Here is a 22,500-nt window from a genome sequence, read left to right as displayed (position 1 = left end):
TGTGTGGTTGTAATGCAAGGTACCACCGGGTGATCCGCGCATTGGCATCCTTCATGTGGTGGAGCAACTGGAGTGGTTTGTGGTCCGAGCAGAGACTGAAGGCACGCCCCAACAGGTAGTAGCGGATTGCCCCGACCGCCCACTGGATGGCAAGGCACTCCCTCTCCACCGTGCTGTACCTTTCCTCCCGGTCCGAGAGTTTCCGGCTGATGTAAAGCACGGGGCGGTCGACGCCCTCCACCCGCTGGGACAGCACCGCCCCCAGTCCCTGGCCAGACGCGTCCGCCTGCAGACAGAAAGGGATGTTAAATTTCCGCATGTGCAGTACCGGCTCCTCACAGAGCGCTGTTTTTACCTTCTCAAAGGCACTGCTCCGTCCACTGGACCAGTTCTGGAGCCCCCTTTCAGGTGAGGTCAGTCAGTGGGCCGGTCCAGTCTGCGAACCGGAGAATAAGCCCGCCAGTCCCAAAAACTGTCTCACCTCTTTTTTTGTCTTGGGGGGTGGAAGGCCGCGATGGCCGCTGTTTTGTCTACTTGGGGGGTCTAACCATTTATCCCAATTCTGTTTGTCCTCGTGCATTTACGGATCATGGTTTTCAGCGTTTTATTGAATCTCTCCACCAGCCCATCTGTTTGCGGATGATATACGCTGGTGCGGATGGCCTTAATTCCCCAAAACCCATAAAGTTTCTTTATCGTGCGTGACATAAAGGACGTGCCTCAGTCAGAATCTCTTTCGGTATTCCAACTCGGGAGAAACAGTGCTTGCGCCACACTCTTGGCAGAGATAGAACGCAAGGGCACTGCTTCGGGATAACACGTTGCGTAATCCACCAGGACCAACACAAAGCGGTATCCCTGGGTGCTCGAGTGAAATGGTCCGATGAAGTCCATCTCAATTCTTTCGAACGGGACTTCCATGAGCGGTAATGGCCGCAAGGGTGCCTTTGGAGTGGCAACTGGGTTCACCAGCTGGCAGTCCGGACAGGCAGAGCACCAACGGCGCGCGTCTGCCCGGAGGCCTGGCCAATAGAATCGGACCATGACCCGACATGGGATTAAAGTGTGCCGCCTGGAAAACCATTTCCCGGGGGCATTTTGGCACCAACAACTGGGTGTGTTCCTCCGCAGTTTGAGTGTCACGGCCCACCCGGTATAATCTATCCCGAATAATTGAAAAATGGGGGAATACCTGCGCTTTCCCTGGGCGCACCGGCTGACCGTCAATATAATCCACCTGGTGGCATAGCTCGGTTGGTAGAGTGGCCGTGCCAGCAACTTGAGGGTTGCAGATTCGATTCCCGCTTGTGCCATCCTAGTTACTGCCGTTGTTTCCTTGGGCAAGACACTTTACCCACCTGCTCCCAGTGCCACCCACACTGGTTTAAATGTAACTTAGATATTGGGTTTCACTATGTAAAGCGCTATATAAAAAATATAATTCACTGGTCCCAGGCCTCGCGCAAGGTTTCAGCACGGGACTGCCGCGAAGCCTCCACCAGTTCCCGCTCGGCACTCCCGGATGAGAACTGCGCGGATACTCCCCTCGCCTACTGTCCGTGAACGCACCCCCACACATTGTGTCACCAAATGGTTAAATCCCGGCCAATTCGTCCCTATAATTACGGGGCGCGTAAGTTGCGCGCTTACGGCAACCTTGACTTTATGCTTTTGTTCTTTATATAGAATTTCCGCTGGCACAATAGGATACTCGTGTACAACCCCATGGATACACCCTATTTTTATCCGTGTTGCATGTCTCAACGCCCCGGGTCGAACCAGGTTTTGGTGGATCATGGACTGTCCGCAGCCCGAATCCACCATCGCCCGGTATCTACCCCCTTGTACCGTTACCGGGACACAGTAAGCCTCCCCCAGATCGGAGGCGGGTGCTGGAGGTCTGACAACCCGCATCACCTTCCCCATCTCCATCATGGAGCACTCCCGGCGCACGTGCCCGGGCTGTCCGCACCTCCAGCACACCGGCCCTGGTGTTTGAGGTGCCCTTTGTAAGGGAAGCCCCTTCTCCGCAGCACCGGGACCCTGGAATACACAGTGTATGTTGTGTATGTCGGGGTGTGTGTGTGTGCGTTGCTCTGTTGGATGTCTGTGTGGGGAACCTGCTCGTTGACCCCAGGTAGTTCGGCCGTGTGCGTTCGCTGCTTCAGGGATGTCCTGTTCCCTGTCTGATCATGATTTTGTGTGACTGTGCTGCCCTGAGCATCCCCGATCTTGTTGGTTCTTGAAGCTAAGCAGTGTCTGGCCTGGTTAGTACTTGGATGGGAGACTGCCTAGGTATACCAGGTGCTGTTTGAACTTTGGACTCTTTAAGTTCCTTTTTTTTCACTCCCTGTTTTGTCACCAATACGACCAATCAGTTCACCTGTCATGTCTCACACCTGCTTTCAATCATCACATCTCTATTTAAGCCTGTCATTTTATGTTGGTCGTCCTGGCGTCATTGTGTTTCTTTTCATGCTCTGTCCATGCCAGTTTTTTCATGCCAAAGTCCTTGCTACTCTTGTCCAGCCATGGTAAGTGTTATTTGCATTATGTTCATAGTTTGTTAAAGTGTTAGTTTTGTCTCTTTACCCAAGTTGTGCCTCCGCAGCGAGTGTTTTTTGTTTGTACCTTTTTTTAGTTAAAATTAAATCATGTTTTTACCTGAACGCCATGTTTTGAGTAGTCTGTCTGCCCTCCTGGGAGAACGACCCCGCAGCAAGCGGCGACCCCCCCATCCTGACAAGTTATTTGATTTATTATTGAATTTGATGCAAGTTATAACACTTTTATTTGATTTATTATTGAACTTGATGCAAGTTATAACAGTTTTTTTTTTATTATTGAACTTGATACAAGTGATAACACTTTTGTTTTATTTATTATTGAACTTGATGCAAGTTATTTTATTTATTATTGAACTTGATGCAAGTTATACCACAGCTGCACAGTTATTTTTTTTATTATTGAACTTGATGTTATTTAATGTTTTTGCGTTTGAATGTATACAACTTGATGTTACTTGGTGTTCAATAAATTTGAAAATGTTAAGCTTGGCATTAGCATTCTGTTGGGGTGATGGGGGCAGGTGGGCCTTGAAAACTCCCCCTTGTCCAAAGTGGGGATGACAAAAAAAAGTTTGAGAATCACTGGTATAGCGGATAATACCGATTGAATTCAGTCAGTACCTATAAAAGCAGCAAATTCGGTACCCATCCCTAGATTAAAACTATCAGGACTGATTAAGCATTTGGACGGATGACATCACAAATTAAGACAAAATACACAAATTATTGTTTTGAATAAAATAACATTTAATTTTTTGTTTTATGAGACGTTTGGGGGCCCCTAGATAATGTCCAAAAATGAACTTTAAATAAAACCAAGTTAATTTGCTTATATTGCATTGAGTAATTTTTTTATCGGAGCAGCAGGTTTAAAATAGCATTTAAAAGCATAACATGTTTTTGAGGCAGCCGCTAGCAAGAATTTTACTAGTACATCAGCAACAAACAACTGCTTGTCAACAAAAGTATCACTGATACACATTTGTAGCCACTGTGATTAATCAGATTCCAAAAAGTAATTATTTGACAGCACTAATAATAATAGTAATGTGTAAGTATGAAGGCAAAGAACCACCAACCTGCGTGTAGAACTCTTGGCCTTGGGGAGTAATAGTCGTGAGTGAGGTATGTTTACTCTCTCTCACTTTCTTCACAATGTCGTCATGTTGCAGCAACTCCACTGACTCTCCGTTGACCTCCAGCAACACCTCGCCATCCCGCATTCCCGCCTTCTCTGCTGGGCTGCCAGCGTCCACCTTTCGCAGCACATGAGCTGTGGTTGGTGGAGACACAAAGACAAGAATGGAACACCTGTGTTCAGGTGACGCACACTTGAAATAAGACCTCACATGTGCGTCCAGATGGCGCCTTCTCAAATCGAAGTAGAAAACCGTAACCTTCGGGTCCAGAAAGCAAGTGTAGTTTTCTGGAGCTGTAGGGCAGCTTATGTGGAACGGCCATACATGGAAGAATAGGCATCTTTAACTTGGAGTACTTCTTCTCACTCTCGCTGTCCATCACTAAGACGGTGATGGAAGTGCATTTTTTCATCTACAACAACATAACATACACATTTTTGTTTATTTATATATACTTTATGTATACTTCAAACACAAAACATACAAAGAAGCTAATTGTGATTTAAAAAGAGGGACTGACATTTGAGTGTGGGTTTGTTTTCAATGATTTTGTTGTGGAATCCAGTTAGGGCCTAATTTACTCAGATCCAAATACCACGCGCTAAACAGCGTTCACAAGCTATAAAATTGTGGATGAGAATTGAAAAAAAAAATGTCCGGTTCCGATTCCAGTTTTGATTCTGCTTAACGATTTGGCTCCCCTTATTGATGCTTGTTTTGAAAAAAAAAAAAAAAGGGAATTAACAGCAATTTTGTCTAGTTTAGAGGTAACATGACCTTACAAAGCCGACAGTGAGATCTCAAGAAACTCATACGTAGCATAGAAAAGAAAAATGTTTTTTCAAAATATGTAAAAGAAATATATATTCTGTAGAATTTAAAGCGGAATTGCATTTTTTTTTTTCAATTTTGCCCATCGCTCACAATCATTATGAAAGACAAGACGACAGGTGGATTTTTTAAAGTATATTCTAACTTCTAAATAAAAGTCCGCTTACAGCGGAGCCAATGTGAGGTCTTCTATTCCAGTGGTTCTCAACCTTTTTTCAGTGATGTAACCCCTGTGAACATTTTTTTAATTCAAGTACCCTAATCAGAGCAAAGTATTTTTGGTTGAAAAAAGAGATAAAGAATGTAAAATACAGCACTATGTCATCAGTTTCTGATTTATTAAATTGTACAAAGGTGCAAAATATTACTCATTTGTAGTGGTCTTTCTTGAACTATTTGGAAAAAAATATATAAAAATAACTAAAAACTTGTTGAAAAATAAACAAGTGATTCAATTATAAATAAAGTTTTCTCCACATAGGAGTAATCATCAACTTAAAGTGCCCTCTTTGGGGATTTAAATATAAATCCATCTGGATTCATGATTCACAAAAAAAGAAATGTTTACCATCAATATTTATGGAACGTGTCCACAAAAAAATCTAGCTGTCAACACTAAATATATTGCATTGTTGCATTTCTTTTCACAGTTTACGAACTTACATTCATATTTATTATTCAATAAATATATTTTTAAAGGATTTTTGAATTGTTGCTATTTTTGGAAAATATTTTTGAAAAATCTCACGTACCCTTTGGCATACCTTCAAGTACCCCCAGGGGTGCACATACCCCCATTTGAGAACCACTGTTCTATTCCAGCCATAAAATCCAATAAATATTCATCTACAAAGTGCCAACAATACTCCATTTACATTTCGTGACTTGGCTATTAACCAAAGTTATTGGTTATTATAAGTGCTAACGCTGACAAACTATTTATAGCGATGCCGTGATCACTAGTTTGTGTCTAATTTTGACATGATCGACTGGTGAGGTGTTTCTTCACTTCCCTGCTGCCTGGAAGTTTATTGTAGATCAGAAGTCATGCATTCCACTTGGATAGTGGAATGCTGAGGACGTATTCCGACTTGAAGTATATATAAGTGGTATACTTCAAGTAGTAGAATATAAGAAATGTAATGTAACTACTGGAATATAACTAGTAAAATAGTACAAGCAGAATATAAGTAGTAAATTATAAGTAGTAAAATATAAAAAGTATAACATAAGTAGTATAATTTAAGTAGTAGACTATTAGTATTAGAATATAAGCAGTATAACATAAAAATGATGGAAAATGACATTAACGACGTCGTAGTCTCTTTGGTAGACTACGACAGCCATTTTAGACCCGGAAATGGCGAAAACCACGCAAAGAGACCTTTGGTTCAATCCGCCTTTTCTTCGTGAGGATTATAAATCATTCTTCATCTAAATGGGAATATTTGAACATCCTTGCCGTCGGCATCCTAATAACAGCAGACCTTGTACATTAAATGATGTTTTATTATGTTTGTTGATTCTCATGAAGTCTGCAGTGCGTAATAATCAGTGATGCTGTTAAAAAAAAAGCGAACGTTGTGATGCGTTCATTAAACTAATGCGCCGCATATGCTTAAAAGCATCAAAATACACAAATATTACATGTTATTATTAGGGCTGTCAAAGTTAACGCGATAACACGTTTAATATAACTTTCAATCATGGCTTTAATTTTTTTATTGGCCGATAAACCCAAACACTTCCTTTTTGAACCCTCGTGTCGTGCTGTAGCAGGGGAACTTGGCTGGAGTTCACTTGCTACTGATGAGCCACAAGCGAGCAGAAATGGACAAAAGAAAGTCAACATTATTGAAATGTCAGTTTCAAAGCCATTGCAAATAGTTCTCCCGACAAGAAATGACTTTCTTTCGTCGTGAGAAGAGACAACATCCCTGCAGCAAACACTGGCTGTGCTCGTCGTTCTAGAGGTGAGTGGTGCTTCATTTTTGTTTTCAGATTACGAAGGTGCAGTGATAATATAACATTAGGATTGTTACTGTGACTGCTTTTTAGTAAGTAGGTCAACAAAAAAGCTCAACAGAAATGAAATACGTTGGCATGATGTCGAAAGGGGACTTTTTTTTATTGCAAACAGTCGATCCAACATCAAAACATGTCAAAACACTTTCTCAAACCATTCACACACTTTTCCGGCTTCAAAATAAAAGCACAATCTGGTTTAACTATGTTTAGGGTTTCTCCTTAATGTACAGAATTTATATTAGCCGCCACACCTAACGAAATAAAGAAAAATACTGTATTTTTTGGACTATAAGTCGCAGTTTTTTTCATAGTTTGGCGGGGGGTGCGACTTATGTGTGATATTACTAACACATTACCGTAAAATATCAAATAATATTATTTAGCTCATTCACGTAAGAGACTAGACGTATAAGATTTCATCGGATTTAGCAATTAAGAGTGACAGATTGTTTGGTTAACGTATAGCATGTTCTATATGTTATAGTTATTTGAATGACTCTTACCAGGCACATTCTCAGTTGGTTATTTATGCGTCTTATAACGTACACTTATTCAGACTTTTGTTCACTATTCTTTATTTATTTTAAATTGCCTTTCAAATGTCTATTCTTGGTGTTTGGTTTTATCAGTCAAATTTCCCCAAAAAATGCGGCAGGTGCGACTTATACTCCGGAGCGACTTATACTCCGAAAAATGCGGTACTTTAATATTGATCATGAGATATGCAGCGCGTCATGTTTGTTATTACAACTACAACATACGCTGTCGAGTTGGCTGTGTACAAATAAAACATGAAAGTTAAAAGTTAAAGTACCACTGATAGTCACACACACACTAGGTGTATTCGACCCATCACCCTCACCCTCTGGGAGGTGAGGGGAGCGAGAGCAGCAGCGGTTGTCGCGCCCGGGAATCATTTTTGGTGATTTAACGCCCAATTCCAACCCTTTACGCTAAGTGGTAAGCAGGGAGGTAACGGGTCCCATTTTTATAGTCTTTGGTATGACTCGGCCGGGATTTGAACTCACAACCTACCGATGGACACTCTAACTCTAACCACTAGGCCACTGAGCAGGAAATGTGGGCTTATACTTTACCGATACTGTCATAGGATTGTTCATGTATTTCAGTAAGTACAGATTGGTGTTCTGTCACATTATGTAGTTATTAAAAACTCAAAAGCGATTTGGCTGCTGACACAAAAGCTAGCTTACCTCTTGCCATTGCTAGCTAATGCCGTAGCATGCCATTGCAAGGCTGTGTTCCTACGCGAGAAATAGAGTTCCTCAGTGTTTGCTCTTAAAACAGCTTGGTTATTCTACAGTTTACGTAACAAAAATGATGTACTGTTGGTGGTTTTTGGATGCATTTTTTAAGGGATTTAGAAGCAGAATGGATTGCTCCCATTAGCTCCATTGCCAGCCACCAATACCGAGCCGATTTTTACAAGTTAGAATGCAAAAAAAAAAAAGTTTCTAATTTTCTCTCATTAACAATGTGAACATTAGGCAAAATTTCCCCCAAAAAAGTGCAGTTCCCTTTTAAGATAGCAGTTAGCTTCTTGTGTTGTCCTCTTTGGTGTGTGTGTGTGTGCGTGTGTGTGTGTGTGTGTGTGCGTGGCATTTTGGCCATTCCTTATCTTGTAGTGCTCCACTGATAATGATTATTTAAAGAAAATGTGATTATTTTTTTGAGAAGCGACATCGCACTATGGATAGACAGTGCGAAGTATTTGAGAGCAAGCTGTTCTTTACAGCTTGCTCTCAAATTGGAGCCGGTGTTCTGGCAAGGCATGCACCCCCCTGGAAGTCATGCAACTACTATGTGCGTGAAATAAGGAGTGTGGTAATGTATTTGTGTCTTCCTGAGCGTGAATCACATTCTAAGGAATCTTTCACGTGACTACAATCTTTAGCATTAAAATACTGGAATGCAGCTGTGGTAAAGATCGGTTGTACTCAATTAGCAGTTTGTTTTTTATAGAAGTACGAACTGCATTCCTGAACAGTTTAAACACTTGTAACGAGGTACCAATGTATAGTAAAACCCCATTTGAAGGGTTTATGAATAAATAACACATTTTGTGACTAAAAAAATATTATAGTAATAAAGCAACATCATAAAAACTATATATGTCACTGCTAAATACCAACCTAGTTTATTTAGTATATAAACTATATCACTGCCAAACACCAGCATATTTGTTTACTATAAAAACTATGTCACTGCCAAATAAAGTTAAAATCCATACTTTGATTTACTATTAAAAACGTTGTTAGTGTCCAAATACTGAGGGAGATGAAGTCAAACATTTACCATCCTGCTGAGTGCAGTGTGTGTGAGATGGAAAACTGTTGCTCCGTTTAGCCACAGCAGGCGATCCCCATTCTGAACTCCAGACTTTTCAGCTGCCCCTCCAGGAAGCACGTTCACAGAGAAGCAACCTTTTTCAGCTACAAGACAACACCAACAAACCTGTCAGAAGTTTGTAAAGAGTCTGGCTTGTTTTTGGTCGTGTAGATTAGTTTGCCGTGTTTTGTTTGTTTGTTTTTGTGCAAATACAAGTTGAATTCAAATATGTAACACATATCAATGCTTTTGGAAAAGTGAGTGTGTGCCTTTTAAAAGGCGGTGCCATTTGCAGAGCGACGTGTGACCTTAGTGAGAGCTCAGTAGCTTTAGCTCAGTTGTGTCAGCTGTGTTTACTTGTTAGAGCTACTTCATAAAGTTTTAGGACTTTAGCTGGTAGTTGTTACTTGCACTAGTAAAAAGATATGCGCCGTGATTCTGACGAAATCTTTTTGACAGAAGCACATCAAAAATAGCATGACAAGTTACATCAAACGTATCACACGTAAAAGTAATTAGATTACGCGGTACTAGTCAAAGTACTGGCATTATTTTGTATTATGCGCTATGTCTAACGCTAGTAAACACTGAATGCAAATGGCCAACCAACACACAATCTGTTTGTATTTACCAAGTTAGGCTAAAATAATAGGTTATTTAACAAATTAACAAATTATTAAGAACTGTTTGTGAGCAGAGAGAGCTGACTCTTCTTTGGGATCCGATTCTTAGAGAAACGCCAATTTAAAATGAAGTACTGTAGATGCCATGATGTATAAAACTTTGCTATGGTGCATTCAAAGACCGTCAAATAAATTAAGACATTTTACCTCTTATCTTAATGTTATAAATACTGATAGTGAATGACCAATATAATGTAAGAACAATAACCTGCTGTAGAATAAATTACCACCAAAGAGGCACATGCTTTCTCCTAAATGTTAACGGTATTGTTGCTGTTCTGTGATTGGTTTCAAGATTCGTTGACCTTTAAGTTTACCCAAATGTACATGCTATGTCCCCAAGATGGACAAGCAGTCGAAAATGGTTCGATGGATTCTAATATTGATATTTAGGCCTTAAACATTCTTAGTTCAAATACCTAAAAATTATTCAAGAATCAAGTTTTGCCACAAAAAATCTACACCATATCTGACCCTTGTTAAATGTCACATTAACAATGGGAAAATGCATTTTTAGACAATATGATTTGGCTGAGCGGCTCAGACACACCGAGAGTAACAAGCGTTAGAAAATGGATTAGAAAGAGCAGATTAAAAAAATAACAAATAAAAACAATTAATAATATATATTTTTTTTAATTAATTTTTTTTTTAACCTGGGACATTCCGCGGGCTGGATTTTGGATGCTGGTGGGCCAGATCCGGCCCTGCGGGCCGTAGTTTGGGTACCACTGTTATAAGCCAACTGGATTTTTTTTTTAGCATTTTTAATATATAAGTGGACCACAGGATTTTATTTTTATATAGGCCATTCTCAATTTGCACCATATGTAGCAAAATATAACTTGGAGAATATTAGTAGTAGAATATAAGTAACAGAATATAGGTTGTCGTGTAGATTATAAGTAGTATAATATAAATTGTAGAATATAAGTAACTATAAAAATATAAGTAGTCGATTATTAGTAGTAGAATATAAGCAGTATAATACAAGTAGTAAGTTATAAGTAGAATATATGTAGTAAAATATAAATAGTACAAAACAAGTAGTGAAATATAAGCAATAGACTATAATTAGTAAAACATTAGTAAGAGAATATAAGAAGTAGAATGTAATTAGCAGAATATAAGTGGTATACTTCAAGTAGTAGAATATAAGAAATGTAATGTAACTACTGGAATATAACTAGTAAAATAGTACAAGCAGAATATAAGTAGTAAATTATAAGTAGTAAAATATAAAAAGTATAACATAAGTAGTATAATTTAAGTAGTAGACTATTAGTATCAGAATATAAGCAGAATAACATAAGAAGTATGGAAAATGACATTAACGAATGCAGTATTACCTCCTACAGGTATGAAGTTGATACCAAGACCTGAGGCGGGATCTTTGACGATGTGACACAATCTTGGTGGTTTGGGATCTGGGCTCTTGTGTGCTCTGACAAGATGGTGCAGGTTATGACCACAAGCTTTTTCATATTCTTGTCCGTCCAACACCAACAAACATAATTGTTGTCCACTCAGCCTTATTCTCTTGGCGACCTGATGCACAAACACACTTACTGTATTTACTCTATGAGTTATTGTATTCAATGTGTGTACCGGTATTAGTAACTACCGGTAGTCACAAGTTTACACTATTCAACACGTCTGAAAGGAGTAGGAAGAATCACTGCTAAATTATTGTTACACACACCATTTCTTTTACAATAAGTATTGTGTTTCTAGTTGGTCACTTATAAATTGTGTACAATACATTATTAGTATGCAGTAATGAAAGTAAGAACAAATACAATGCAACAAAAGAAGTACAGCCTGTGCATCCATAAAAGAAAGAATAAGAGATGATGAAACAATAAGTGTAAAGGGAATTACATTTTGAATTCATAATTGCCATCAAATTTAGTCGGTAAAAAAATCCTGTCTTGCAAAAATTATGAATTAACCTGAAATGACCTAAAACAAGAAGAGTTTCAGACAGTGATTAAATTGTTTTATGTGTTTTTTGTGTGTGTTTTTTTTAAATAAAAACTAACTGTAAAGTTACATAGTGTAATGTAAATACAGTTGTAGGATGGAAGCCTTTAAAGGGGAACTACACTTTTTTGGGGAATTTTTCCTATTGTTCACAATCATTATGAGAGACAAGAATACAAAAGTAAAAATTGGCTCTTTCTTGATGGCTAGTATATATATATATATATATATATATATATATATATATATATATATATATATATATATATATATATATATATATATATATATACATATATACATATATATATATATGTATATATATATATATATATAATATATATATATATTAAAAAAATAATTATCAAATTAATCGATAGTTGCAGCCCTAATATATATATATAATATATATACATATATATATATATATATATATATATATATATATATATATATATATAAGGGAATAAGCGGTAGAAAATGGATGGATGGATGGATATATATATATATGTGTGTGTGTGTGTGTGTGTGTGTGTGTGTGTGTGTGTGTGATGTAACATTATTCGGTATTAAGAAGGGACCTTTATTTTGAAGGCTAGTTGCTCCTTCCTCTGGTTTCCGGAAGTCTGCGTGTGACAGTCTGACGCTTACTTGTTTACACACGAGACATATTTACGTGATTCAGCGCTTAAAGTTTGTTGTTTCTTCCACGAAGTGCCTTGGAAACATTGTCTGTAAGTCTTGTGTCTGTTTTATGAGTAACATGAAGACGTTGTGTGTGCGTGTAAATGTAAAAAAATAGTACTGTGTGAAGATAGCTTGTTCTCCTGTTTTAGCTTGTTGCTACTTAGCATTCGGCTTCTTTGCTCGCTAGCTCATTCCTCTAAAGGAGGGTGCAATGTTTGTGTCTCTCCTCTTCAGTATATAATGTATATTATCCTGTGTTTATAAGCATTCCATATGTACATCTTATTCATGTGTGTCTTTGAGTGTTAGGACTATTTACATGCATTTATGAGCACTGTTTACATGCTATTGTATGGGCTGTGTGTGTATCTGTTAAAACATGTTATGCAGCAAAAATGTATGGACATGTTGTTACTTAGTAGTGTTTATTTGACGTATAGTTTGTGTCTCTTTATACAGTTTTAAAACAAAAAAGATAACAAAAACAAACTAATCAATACAAGGAAAAGAGAAAACAAAGAAAAAAATGACCAATTAGACAAGAAGAAAGGAAAAGTGCATTCTCTGTGAAAATCACTAAAGCTTCTTAAAGATAAAAGGCCTGGACTCTTTCTTCCATTTCCTTGGGATCTTCATGTTAACTATCTGTCAACTTGTTTACGTCATGGACACAGACACGTAGGACGGAATAATATATATATATATTAGGGCTGCAACTATCGATTAATTTGATATCTTTTTTTTAATATATATATATATATATATATATATATATATATATATATATACAAAAAAAACTACATTTCTATTCTTTCCAATACTTTATTTAAAAAAAAAACGCATACTGGCACCATGTCCTTTCGACTTGCCAAACATAACAGTAACAAGGCAAGTGTTAGAAAAATGTTTCTTTTTTTTATAAAGTGTCCGCTCGTACTTCCTCTCCAGCAGTTTGGTAAAATAGTTCCTCGAGCGAAGAGTGTAAATAAATAATTTTTCTGAAACCGTCATCCTCCACCATTGATAGTGGCCTGATGTCAGTTGCCAACATATTTAGGACACTATCAGTCAATGCAGCCGCTTGCTGTGGTGTGCACACCTTCCTTTGGACCAAGTCTCTAATCCTGGCTTGTTTCTTTCTGAAATGAGAGAAACCATATCATGAACGTATATAGTAGCAACATTTACATGTAACTCAATACATACTTAGCTGATTTATTTTATGATTTCTGCTGTAAAAGGCAAATTTTTTCATATCATGGTCACTGCTGCCTAGTTTTTCTTGTTATATTGTTATTTTACTGTTATATTTTCATCTATCTAATTACACCACCACATTGAAAAAAAGCTAAGTGAAATAAATGGACATTGGGGATGCAGCATACAACAATAATAACACAGAAATGTAACTCATCAGATCAGAACTGGATCAGATATTGTACACGTTTCTGTTGTGAATAATGAAGGATTCATTCAAGGCTGCCTGTGAATAATACAATGAAATATTCCAGCACCTTCATAACGTTTATATTACTAAAGCGTCACTCAAATATTATATAGCTTTATTGGGTCCAGCCACATTGATCCATTATGAAACCAACCTGAGATATTTCTGTCCGTTTATTGCCTTAAACAATCCTCCTCGTTAACAACATATTAAAAACACAGAAAGACGGACACAACGGATCAATGTACTCGGCCTATGGACTTAAAGTTACGTACCGTGAGTTTTTCTTCTTCCATGGATCCAAAATGCTTCCTCTTAAGGTACTCCCGAAGCAATGTCGTACTTCCGGGCCACGTGAGGTCGATGCTGCACGTATGGCTTGAAACGGTCTTCTTTGCATTGTTAAGGGTGCAGAATTCCCACACTTTTGATGACTTAGATGTTACACTTTTCTCCATTGCACTTACACAATCACTTCTCTTTTCCTCCGCCATTTTTCAAATGTTTCCATACAAAGGCTACGGCTTGGTCACGTGCCCTGCACATGACGTATCAATGGCTGGCTTACTGCCGCCAAGCTGGCGCTGTTTTGTACTTATTTTGATTATTGTTTCTCAGCTTTTTGTAAATGTTGCAGTTCACAAATAAAGGTTTAGGAAAGAACGAAAGAAAAACAAATACAAAATTAATATGCAGCCCTATATATTAGTGCTGCAACAACTAATCGATTAAATCGATTAAAATCGATTATAAAAATAGTTGTCGATTAATTTAGTCATCGATTCATTGGATGTATGCAGTGCGCATGCGCTGATTCTCTCCCCCCCCCCCCAAACATTTACTTATAAACTGCAACATTTACAAACAGCTGAAAAACAATAATCAAAATAAGTAAAAAAAATAGTACAAAACAGTGCCAGGGCGGCACTGAAGCTACATCTCATGAGGTGTCAGTAAGCCAGCCAATGATGTGTCATGTGCAGCTCACGTGACCACGCCGTCTCTCTTTGCTGGAAACATTCGAAAAATGGCGGAAGGAAACAGTACGGATAGTTCAGCGAAGAAACATCTCGAGTTTATTGCTTCAATGAAGAAAAGTGTACGACGTAAGTCGTCAAAACTGTCGGAACACTTTACTTTAACGACTTCAAAGAAGACATTTCCTGCAAAACGTGCAGCATGGACATCGCGTGGCACGGAAGGACACCATTGCTTCGGCAGCACCTGAAGAGGAGCCATGGATGAAGGGAAGAACTCAAGGTACGTAACTTTTTTGAGTCCATAGTCCGATATATTGATCCGTTGTGTCCGTCTTTGTGTGTTTTTAATTTTTTTTTAACGAGTACATTTTTTTTTTAAGGAAGCGCAGCAGCAACTGTTGTGTATTAACTTTCAGGGTGTTAGGAACTTTTTGGATAGCGTGACGTCTTCATTTTCTGTGTTGTTTTGGGTTGCAACAGGCATTCATAAGTTTAGCTTTTTTATGAGTAACGTTAACGTTATGTCTGTTGCAACGCGGGACTGATAATGTGTCTCCGACACATTTGACTCTGTTTTGAGAGAGAAAACGCTCGTATGGACAGAAATATCTTAGGTTGGTTTCATAATGGATCAATGTAGCCGTGCCCAATAAAGCTATATAGATCTATTCAGACTTGAGTGACGCTTTAATATAACTAAACGATATGAAGGTGCTGGAATATTTCATGCTTTTATTCAGAGGTATCCTAAAGTGAATCCTTCATTATTCAGAACAGAAACGTGTACAATATCTGATCCAGTTCTGATCTGATGGGTTACATTTCTGTGTTGTCGTCGGTGTATTCTGCGACTCCAATGTCCATTTATTTAATTTAGCAGTTTTTTTAATGTGGTGGTGTATTTGTCTTTTACATCAGAAATAATTAATTAAATCAACTGGGTATGTATTGAGTTACATGTAAATGATGCTACTATGTACGTTCGTAATATAGTTTCTCTCATTTCAGAAAGAAACAAGACAGCATTATGGACTTGGTACAAAGGAAGGTGTGCACACCACGGCAAGCGGCTGCACTGACTGATGCTATCCTGAATATGTTGGTAACTGACATGAGGCCACTATCAATGGTGGACGATGAAGGTTCTAGACAAATGATTCACGTCCTCAACCCTGGTTACACTCTTCCCTCGAGGAACCATTTTACCATTTGATTGAGAGGAAGTACTAGCGGACATTCCATGCTGTGTAGACTGACATAAAAGCCACCCAGAGCAAACTTGCTCTCACTATTGATGAGTGGACAAGTGTGGCCTGCCTTGGCAATACATGTCACTACAGTGGAGACGAATGGAACATGAAGTCAATCTGCCTTACGACCATGCCACCAGAGGAAAGACATTCAGCATCCAACATTGCAGAATGGTTGGAATAGGTAATAGCCAGGTTTGAAATTCCCCTATGCAAAATGATTGCTATTGTGCATGACAATGGTGCACTTTATTAAAAAAATAAAATTTTTGTAACACTTGCCTTGTTTTATTTGGCAAGTCGAAAGGACATGGTGCCAGTATGCTGTTTTTTTTATTATAATAAAGTATTGGAAATGATAGAAATGTAGTTTGTCTCTTTTGTCCGATTATTAATCGAAGTAATAATCGACAGATTAATCGATTATCAAATTAATCGTTAGTTGCAGCCCTAATATATATATATATATATACACACATATATCCGGCCAAATGCAGCTGAGATAGGTTCCAGCACCCCCCGCGACCCCAAAAGGGACAAGCGGTAGAAAATGAATGGATATATATATATATATATATATATATATATATACATGTATATATATACACATACACACAGTGTTTCCCCCAGAAAATGTGTTTGCCAAGGTGGTGACTCTCCAGGGGGAAAGGACCAGGGAAGGGGGTGGGATGGCGGGTGTAAGGATCGGTGCAACTAGGCCTGTCGCCATCACGTCTCCACTTCGTCGCTGCCACCACAGCCTGGGGGGCAATAGACTACAGACTGTGGTGAAGTAGGCCGGCTTCGTCGCAAGTAGAAGCCTACAACTTTTGGTTGTGTTTTCCGCTCCATTTGCTGAATATACGATATATATCTCGATATTTTTTCCGTAAAGTAAAAACAAAAATTCCTAGTTACCTGAGATACTAAGTACGTCATTAGTAGTACTTAGTACATATGAGTTGGGAAAATGTGTTGGATGTACATATAAACGGAATACAATGATTTGCAAATCCTTTTCAACTCACATTCAGTTGAATGCACTACAATGACAAGATATTTGATGTTCAAACTTTATTTTTTTTTTGTAAATGATAATTAACTTAGAATTTCATGGCTGCAACACGTGCCAAAGTAGTTGGGAAAGGGCATGTTCACCACTGTGTTACATCACATTTACTTTTAATAACACTAAATAAACATTTGGGAACTGAAGAAACTATCTTTTGAAGCTTTGAAAGTGGAATTATTTACCATTCTTGCTTGATGTACTGCTTAAGTTGTTCAACAGTCTGGGGTCTTGTCGTATTTTACGCTTCATAATGCGCCACACATTCCTTTGTGTTGATAAATGGCTTTCGCTTTGCATAGTAGAGCTTTAACTTGCACTTACAGATGTAGCAACAAACTGTAGTTACTGACAGTAGTTTTATGAGGTGTTCCTGAGCTCATGTGGTGATATCCTTTACACATTGATGTCGGTTTTTGATGCAGTACCGTCTGAGGGATCAAAGATCCGTAATATCATCGCTTACGTGCAGTGATTTCTACAGATTCTCTGAACCTTTTGATGATTTTACGTACCGTAGATCAGTGGTCCCCAACCTTTTTGTATCCGCGGACCGGTCAACGCTTAATAATTTGTCCCGCGGCCCTTATTTTTATTATTATTTTTTTTCTTTGTCATGAAAAAGGGAGGTTTTTGTGGTTGGTGCACTAATTGTAAGTGTATATTGTGTTTTTTATGTTGATTTAATAAAAAAAATTCTTCTGCGGCCCGGTACCAATCGGGCCACGGTAAAATCCCTAAATTTGTTGCAATGGCTCGTTGAGAAATGTTGTTCTAAAACTGTTCGACAATTTGCTTACAAATTGGTGACCCTCCCCCAATCCTTGTTTGTGAAACACTTAGCATTTCATGGAAGCTGTTTTTATACCCAATCATGGCACCCACCTGTTCCCAAATAGCCTGCACACCTGTGGGATGTTCCAAATAAGTGTTTGATGAGCATTTCTCAACTTAATCAGTATTTATTGCCACCTTTCCCAACTTCTTTGTCACGTGTTGCTGGCATCAAATTCTAATGTCAATGATTATTTGCAAAAAAAAAAAATGTTTATCAGTTTTAACATCAAATATGTTGTCTTTGTAGCATATTGAACTGAATATAGGTTGGAAATGATTTGCAAATCATTGTATTCCGTTTATATTTACATCTAACACAATTTCCCAACTCATATGGAAACGGGGTTTGTAATTTACTAAGTCAAAATAATGACTTTTAAGTCAAAATAATGACTTACAAGGTCAAATAAATGACTTGCTGTAAGTAAGCTTTTGCAATAAGCGTTTGAAAAAAAGAGTTAAAAGTGGGGCCACATGCTGGCATATGCTCAACTCCATCCATCCATTTTCTACTGCTTATTCCCTTTGGGGTCGCGGTGCCTATCTCAGCTACAAATGGGGCGGAAGGTGGGACTCACCCTGGACACGTCGCCACCTCATCGCAGGGCCAACACGGACAGAGAGACAACATTTACACTCACATTCACACACTAGGGACCATTTAGTGTTGCCAATCAACCTATCCCCAGGTGCATGTCTTTGGAGGTGGGAGGAAGCCGGAGTACCCGGAGGGAACCCACGCATTCACGGGGAGGACATGCAAACTTCACAGAGAAAGATCCTGAGCCTGGGATTGAACCCAGGCTGCATACACTACTGACAGAGGCAGATGCAGAACTCGGCAGAATAGCTTTTTTTGTATATTCTTTTTTGTTAAGACTTTAGTTTAGGCGGTGGCCTTAACAACAAAGCGCTGATATATGTATGTATATATATATATATATATATATATATATATATATATATATATATATATATATATATATATATATATATATATACTTGCAATGTGTATATGAAACGTTGATGGAGGGTTTTCAATTTATTCTTCAGAGCTTTGAAGGCTACAACGGTGACTTCCATTTGCAGCCTTTTCCAGGTGTTTTTTTATCATCTTTAAAATAATAAAAAAACAAAAGACATCTGTGTTCTTGTCTCTCATAATGATCGTGAACGATAGGCAAAATTCCCAAAAGGTGCAATTCTCCTTTAAACTGGAAAAGAGAATGATCTGAGATTTAAACAAATGTTTACCTCCGGGTGGGGAATGTCGTCAACATAGACGTTGTTGACTTCAAGAAGCCTGTCTCCATCTTGTAGTCCACAACGTGCTGCCACCCCTCCTGAAAGCACGTTTCTAATGATGTGACCCCGCTGCGTCCATTCCAAGCGCAGATGAAAGCCAAAAGATTCTCCTTCCTCCTTCTTCAGCACACACAGGCGAGGTCTGGCAGTTGACTCTGAGAAAGAAAAGATTGTGTAATAGCGTTTTCTCTCCACTGGATCATTAGAAGCGTGTTACCTTCTGTGTGTACCATCAATGGGTTGTCGATTCCCTCTTTAGGGTCAAATGTAAACTTCCTATACCGAAAGAATATACACTTGATTTATTTTTGGGTACAGTAAAGTTCCATGAAATAAAAAAAAAACAATAAGCTTAGCAAAACAATTTGCCTAGAGTCAAATATTCATGTACTATCAGTTTCCCTGGCAGTACTTTCGTGTTTTATATGAAGAAAGTTGGAAAAAGATGGATCGGTAAAAAAACAAGACTTACTCAGTACAACTGTTCATTTTCAGCAGTTCTAAAAACAAAGATCAGATCAAGTGAATATTTTTAATGACATTTCAGATGTGTTCAAGCACTTGTTAACTTAGAGCTCTGTGAAAGTACGTACTGTACTCGGCTTCAAGAGGAGCATTACATTAATGAGTGCAACTACTGCTAGTACTATCTGAACAACCATCATAAAATTGAATCTTACACTCTTGAATAGGGTTAGAATTCCAAGAACAGTGTCAAGAAATGGGTAAATCATTTGTGATTAAATGATCCAATAACCAGGCTCACTGGAGTTTGACTCGAGACACAAAAATATCAATTTTACAACATCCTGTTCTCCAAGCATGGCAGGAATCACTTGTAAACCATATTTCTCTTGACGTGGCTTATTATATTATTCATATTTGCCTACTGCACATACTGGGAGACAAATATACTGTACATACAGTACATGCAAAAGCAGATACATACATATACATGTATAAACACATACATAAATAAATATCCACATACACACATACATTTGCACATTTTACATACAAACAAACGTAAAAACATACATACGCACTCATATACAGTATACAGCAGATAAATACTAGTGCTGGGAATCTTTGGGCATTTGATTTGATTTGATTCTGGGGGGTAACGATTCGATTGAGAAGTGATTCTCGATTGAAAATAACTCGATTCAAAATCTATACTTTTTAATAACATTGGGTGCCAGTTCTATAATCAATTTTATTCCTCCATAAAATAGATAAACAGCTCTGATCAATTTCTATATTACTTAAAAGAAAACTGGTTTTGAGAGGGACAAGCGATAGAAAAATGTATGAATGGATGGGTTTTGTTTAATAAAACTCTACCCAAACATTTAATAAAGTCAACTAAGAATAAAGCAAGAAGAAAAAGACACTTCTCTTGTCTAAAGCAAATCTGTACAGCAAATGTGGAATATGGGCATCTACATCAACAATATGATTTGCCTGAGTGGCTGGACAGGACAGATAATATATATATATATATATATATATATATATATATATATATACACGACTTTTCAGTCGCTCAGGTCTCTCACAAACAGGTATGTCTTGACTTTTCAGTCTCCCAGGTCTGACTTCCTCTCTTGCACCCAGCCGCTCACTGTTAAGCACAACAGATGATTAGTTCGACACAAAGCACCTGCGGAAACTAATCATCTGATAGCTGTGACTCTGTCAGCACATGCCACGCCCTCGTCTGAGGGTGCGTTGTCTAAAGTCGCCCAGACGGGGTAGCTGACCTTCACTCCAACAGTGCGCTGATCACAATCCTCCTCCACATACCTCCACCGCCAGACTTAGGCCGGGACATCGTCCGGCTGTGCCTACTACCCACCCCCTTCCCCGCATGAGAGCGGGAGAGAAAGTCCGCCAAGGCCATATGTGCCCCCGGCCTATGGATTACTCTGAAATGGTAGGGTTGTAAAGCGAGATACCAACGGGTGATCCGCGCGTCGGCATCTTTCATGCGGTGGAGTCACTGGAAAGGCTTGTGGTCCAAGCAGTAGCTGAACGGGCATCCCGCCCACCGGATAGCAAGGCACTCCCTCTCCACCATGCTGTACCGGCTTTCTCGTTCCGTCAGCTTTCGGCTGATGTATAGGACAGGGTGGTCGATACCCTTCTTCTGCTGGGATAAAACAGCTCCCAGCACTCTGCCCAACGCGTCTGCCTGCAAACAAAATGAGAGGGAAAAATCAGGCATGTGCAGTACCGGCTCCTCGCAAAGTGCTTTCCTCACCTTCTCGAATGCCTGCTGGCACTACTCCGTCCAGTGGACCAGATATGGAGCCCCTTTTTGGGTGAGGTCAGTTAGTGGGCTGGTCAAGTCCGCAAACTGGGGGACGACCTTCGGTAGTAGCCCACCAACCCCAAAAACTGCCTCACCTCTTTTTTCGTCTTCAGGGTAGGGCAGGCCGCAACTGCCGCTGTTTTGTCCATCTGAGGCCGCACCTGACCTTCCCCCAAGTGGTACCCCAGATACTGTAGGTTGCGGTGGTAGATTTGGGTTGCTCCCCCCCCCCCAGTCAGACCACCGGACCTCGTAATCCACGTCACCCACTCGTCGTGTGACCACGAAGGGTCCTTGCCACTTGGCGAGTAATTTAGAGCTGGATGTTGGGAGTAATACAAGTACTTTCTCTCCCGGTGAAAATTGTCTGAGTTGTGTCCCCTTGTTACACAGGCGTTGCTGACGTTCTTGGGCTGGGAACAAATTCTCCCGTGATAAGTGTCCCAGTGTGTGGAGTTTTGCTCTCAAGTCCATGACGTACTGAATTTCGTTTTTACTGGGACTTAGACCTTCCTACCAGCTTTCCTTAACTAGGTCCAGTACCCCTTGCGGCTTCCTGCTGAACAACAGTTCAAATGGGGAAAACCCTGTGGAGGCCTGAGGAACCTTCTGCACTGCAAACAACAGGGGATACAAAACTTTTATGCCAATTTGGTTTGTCCTCGTGTACGAACTTCCGGATCATGGATTTCAAAGTTCTATACATCCGCTCCAGCAGCCCATCCGTCTGTGGGTGGTAAACGCTGGTCCGAATAGATTTGATCCCCAATAATCCGTACAGCTCCTTTTAACGTGCGTGACATAAAGGAAGTGCCCTGGTCAGTTAGTATCTCTTTCGGGATCCCAACTCGGGAGATAACTTGAAACAGTGCCTGCGCTACACTCTTTGCAGAGATGGAGCGCAGTGGTACTGCTTCGGGATAGCGAGTTGCGTAATCCACCAGGACTAGCGCAAAGCGATATCCCTGGGTGCTCGGGTGAAATGGTCCGACGAGGTCCATACCAATACGCTCTAATGGGACCTCTATGAG

The 22,500-nt window shown here is 39.3% G+C and overlaps 1 protein-coding gene and 2 long non-coding RNA genes across 10 annotated transcripts in view; 2 read left to right on the top strand and 1 right to left on the bottom strand.

Moving 5' to 3' along the window:
• LOC133551486 (uncharacterized) overlaps positions 1-4,477 on the top strand; it is a 14,454-nt gene extending 9,977 nt beyond the window's left edge. Inside the window, exon 3 of the long non-coding RNA XR_009806516.1 lies at positions 3,740-4,477. This is a non-coding gene — a long non-coding RNA (uncharacterized LOC133551486). The remainder of the gene's footprint in view (positions 1-3,739) is intronic.
• The window catches only part of nherf4b (NHERF family PDZ scaffold protein 4b), a 73,018-nt gene that overhangs the window by 8,164 nt on the left and 42,354 nt on the right, over positions 1-22,500 (bottom strand). For 3 of the 8 annotated variants that reach the window (XM_061898219.1, XM_061898222.1, XM_061898220.1), the window contains 8 exons: positions 19,628-19,655; positions 19,373-19,431; positions 19,105-19,310; positions 10,947-11,145; positions 8,882-9,018; positions 3,917-4,118; positions 3,647-3,840; positions 1-286 (listed from right to left, as the gene is read on the bottom strand). The exon at positions 1-286 is cut by the window's left edge and continues 414 nt beyond it. In XM_061898219.1, coding sequence (XP_061754203.1) covers positions 1-286; positions 3,647-3,840; positions 3,917-4,118; positions 8,882-9,018; positions 10,947-11,145; positions 19,105-19,310; positions 19,373-19,431; positions 19,628-19,655 — 1,311 coding nt within the window. Of the gene's footprint in view, positions 287-3,646; positions 3,841-3,916; positions 4,119-8,881; positions 9,019-10,946; positions 11,146-19,104; positions 19,311-19,372; positions 19,432-19,627; positions 19,656-22,500 lie in introns of those variants that run through there. The other 5 variants (XM_061898221.1, XM_061898223.1, XM_061898224.1 and 2 more) reach the window with 4 other exon arrangements.
• Positions 12,200-16,219, top strand: LOC133551485 (uncharacterized). The gene is made up of 2 exons (XR_009806515.1): positions 12,200-12,314; positions 15,703-16,219. It is a non-coding gene; the product is annotated as an uncharacterized LOC133551485 (long non-coding RNA).

This window comes from Nerophis ophidion, linkage group LG04 (assembly GCF_033978795.1).
Source record: "Nerophis ophidion isolate RoL-2023_Sa linkage group LG04, RoL_Noph_v1.0, whole genome shotgun sequence".
Taxonomy (NCBI): Eukaryota; Metazoa; Chordata; class Actinopteri; order Syngnathiformes; family Syngnathidae; genus Nerophis; species Nerophis ophidion.
Note: the sequence above shows the minus strand (reverse complement) of the source record. Positions and strands in the feature narration are given on the sequence as shown.